The 1,486-nt window shown below is 48.8% G+C and overlaps 1 protein-coding gene across 1 annotated transcript in view; it reads left to right on the top strand.

Moving 5' to 3' along the window:
- The first annotated feature begins 595 nt into the window (after positions 1-595).
- Positions 596-1,486, top strand: part of LOC119416747 (YTH domain-containing family protein 1) — a 15,862-nt gene continuing 14,971 nt past the window's right edge. Inside the window, exons 1-2 of the mRNA XM_037683929.1 lie at positions 596-872; positions 1,100-1,127. Coding sequence (XP_037539857.1) covers positions 846-872; positions 1,100-1,127 — 55 coding nt within the window. The 5' untranslated portion in view covers positions 596-845. The remainder of the gene's footprint in view (positions 873-1,099; positions 1,128-1,486) is intronic.

Here is a 1,486-nt window from a genome sequence, read left to right as displayed (position 1 = left end):
AGAATTTGTCCATCGTTAAACAGGGGTGGAGGCCTCCAGGTTCAACTGTCCCCCTCTTACAATGCTGTGATTGCTAGTATCACTCAGCCCTCTGTGAACAGTAAACAGCCATCAGTGTGCTAATGATCCATTGTTAGGCTGATGGTCCTTCTTGAGCATGTGATCAGCTGGTTTTGGTTGTCAGCAGCAAAACTGGTTGATCCACTCTGAGAAGGTGCTATTTAAGAGACTGAGCTGAATACAGCACCTCAGACTGAGGAAGTCTTTCAGATGAAAGACAAAACATTTCTACATTTTTTTTTGTTTGTTTTGCTTTGTTTTTTTTTTGAATGTCCAGAGGACCAGATTTAACTTTTTTAGACAAGTCAAAAATAGTCAAACATTCAGAAAGTGTGGAGAGCTAATGATTACCAACACCAACAAATGTTTGTTGTCACTTCAAAAAGTTTTCAAAAGTTATTATTGATATAAGAATCTCCTAAATCCTGTTCACATTTCCTTGAAACAATCTAAAAAAGACTGAATAAAGCATTTTCCTGTCAACGCGCTTTGATCTAAGCGATGCGCGGTCACGTAGTCCGTCAACGTCACTTCCGCTCCGCAGACCCTGGAACAAGCTCGAGGGGCTGCGAGGCCGCTGAGGCTGCTTGAGTTTAGCACCGTGGGGCTCGAAGTGGACCGAAGCCCAGCAGGATTCATGTGGACGCGGCAGCGCGTCGTGCCAGCTGGGCCACACCGTCCGAACCGAACCGAGCCGGCGGCTAAGCTAACGCACCTTTGATCTGTTAGCAAAGCAGAGACTTTAGCTCCACACTGCTCGGCTAACAACACCTGGTGGATGAAGGATGTCCTCCGCCAGTATCGACCCGCAGGTAAGCTGCTCCACGGGCTGCAGGTGAGTCGAACCGGAAGCTAGCAGCTAGTTAGCCCACAGAGAGGACAGACTAGCTGCTGGGAAACTCAGGAGGCCCGAGGAACCGGACCTCAGCCAGCTCGGAGCTGCTGGCTTGGTTAACATTCACAGATGAGTTATGTGAGGATGAAGCTGGATGTTGTGATGAAAAGCTCACCTGTTGTCTCTTTCCAACATGTTCTGAAGACATCAAAGGGACAAGATGCAGGCAAAGGTGAGACATTTCTGCACTTTGACATGTCCTCTGTGTAAACATTTCTGAACATCACAACATTTAGGGGACGCATCATAAAACTGACCTGGACAGATCTCCTGTCCATCACAGGACACCTGGACAGGTCTCCAGTCCATCACAGGACACCTGAACAGGTCTCCAGTCCATCACAGGACACATGGACAGGTCTCCAGTCCAATCCAGAGACACATGCACAGGTCTCCAGTCCATCACAGGACACCTGGACAGGTCTCCATTCCATCACAGGACACCTGGACAGGTCTCCAGTCCATCACAGGACACTTGGACAGGTCTCCAGTCCATCACAGGACACCTGGACAGGTCTCCAGTCCATCACA

The sequence above is a fragment of the Nematolebias whitei genome, chromosome 11 (assembly GCF_014905685.2).
Source record: "Nematolebias whitei isolate Nwh7 chromosome 11, NemWhi1, whole genome shotgun sequence".
Classification (NCBI taxonomy): Eukaryota; Metazoa; Chordata; class Actinopteri; order Cyprinodontiformes; family Rivulidae; genus Nematolebias; species Nematolebias whitei.
The sequence above is the reverse complement of the archived record's forward strand: the minus strand, read 5'-3'. Positions and strand labels throughout refer to the sequence as shown.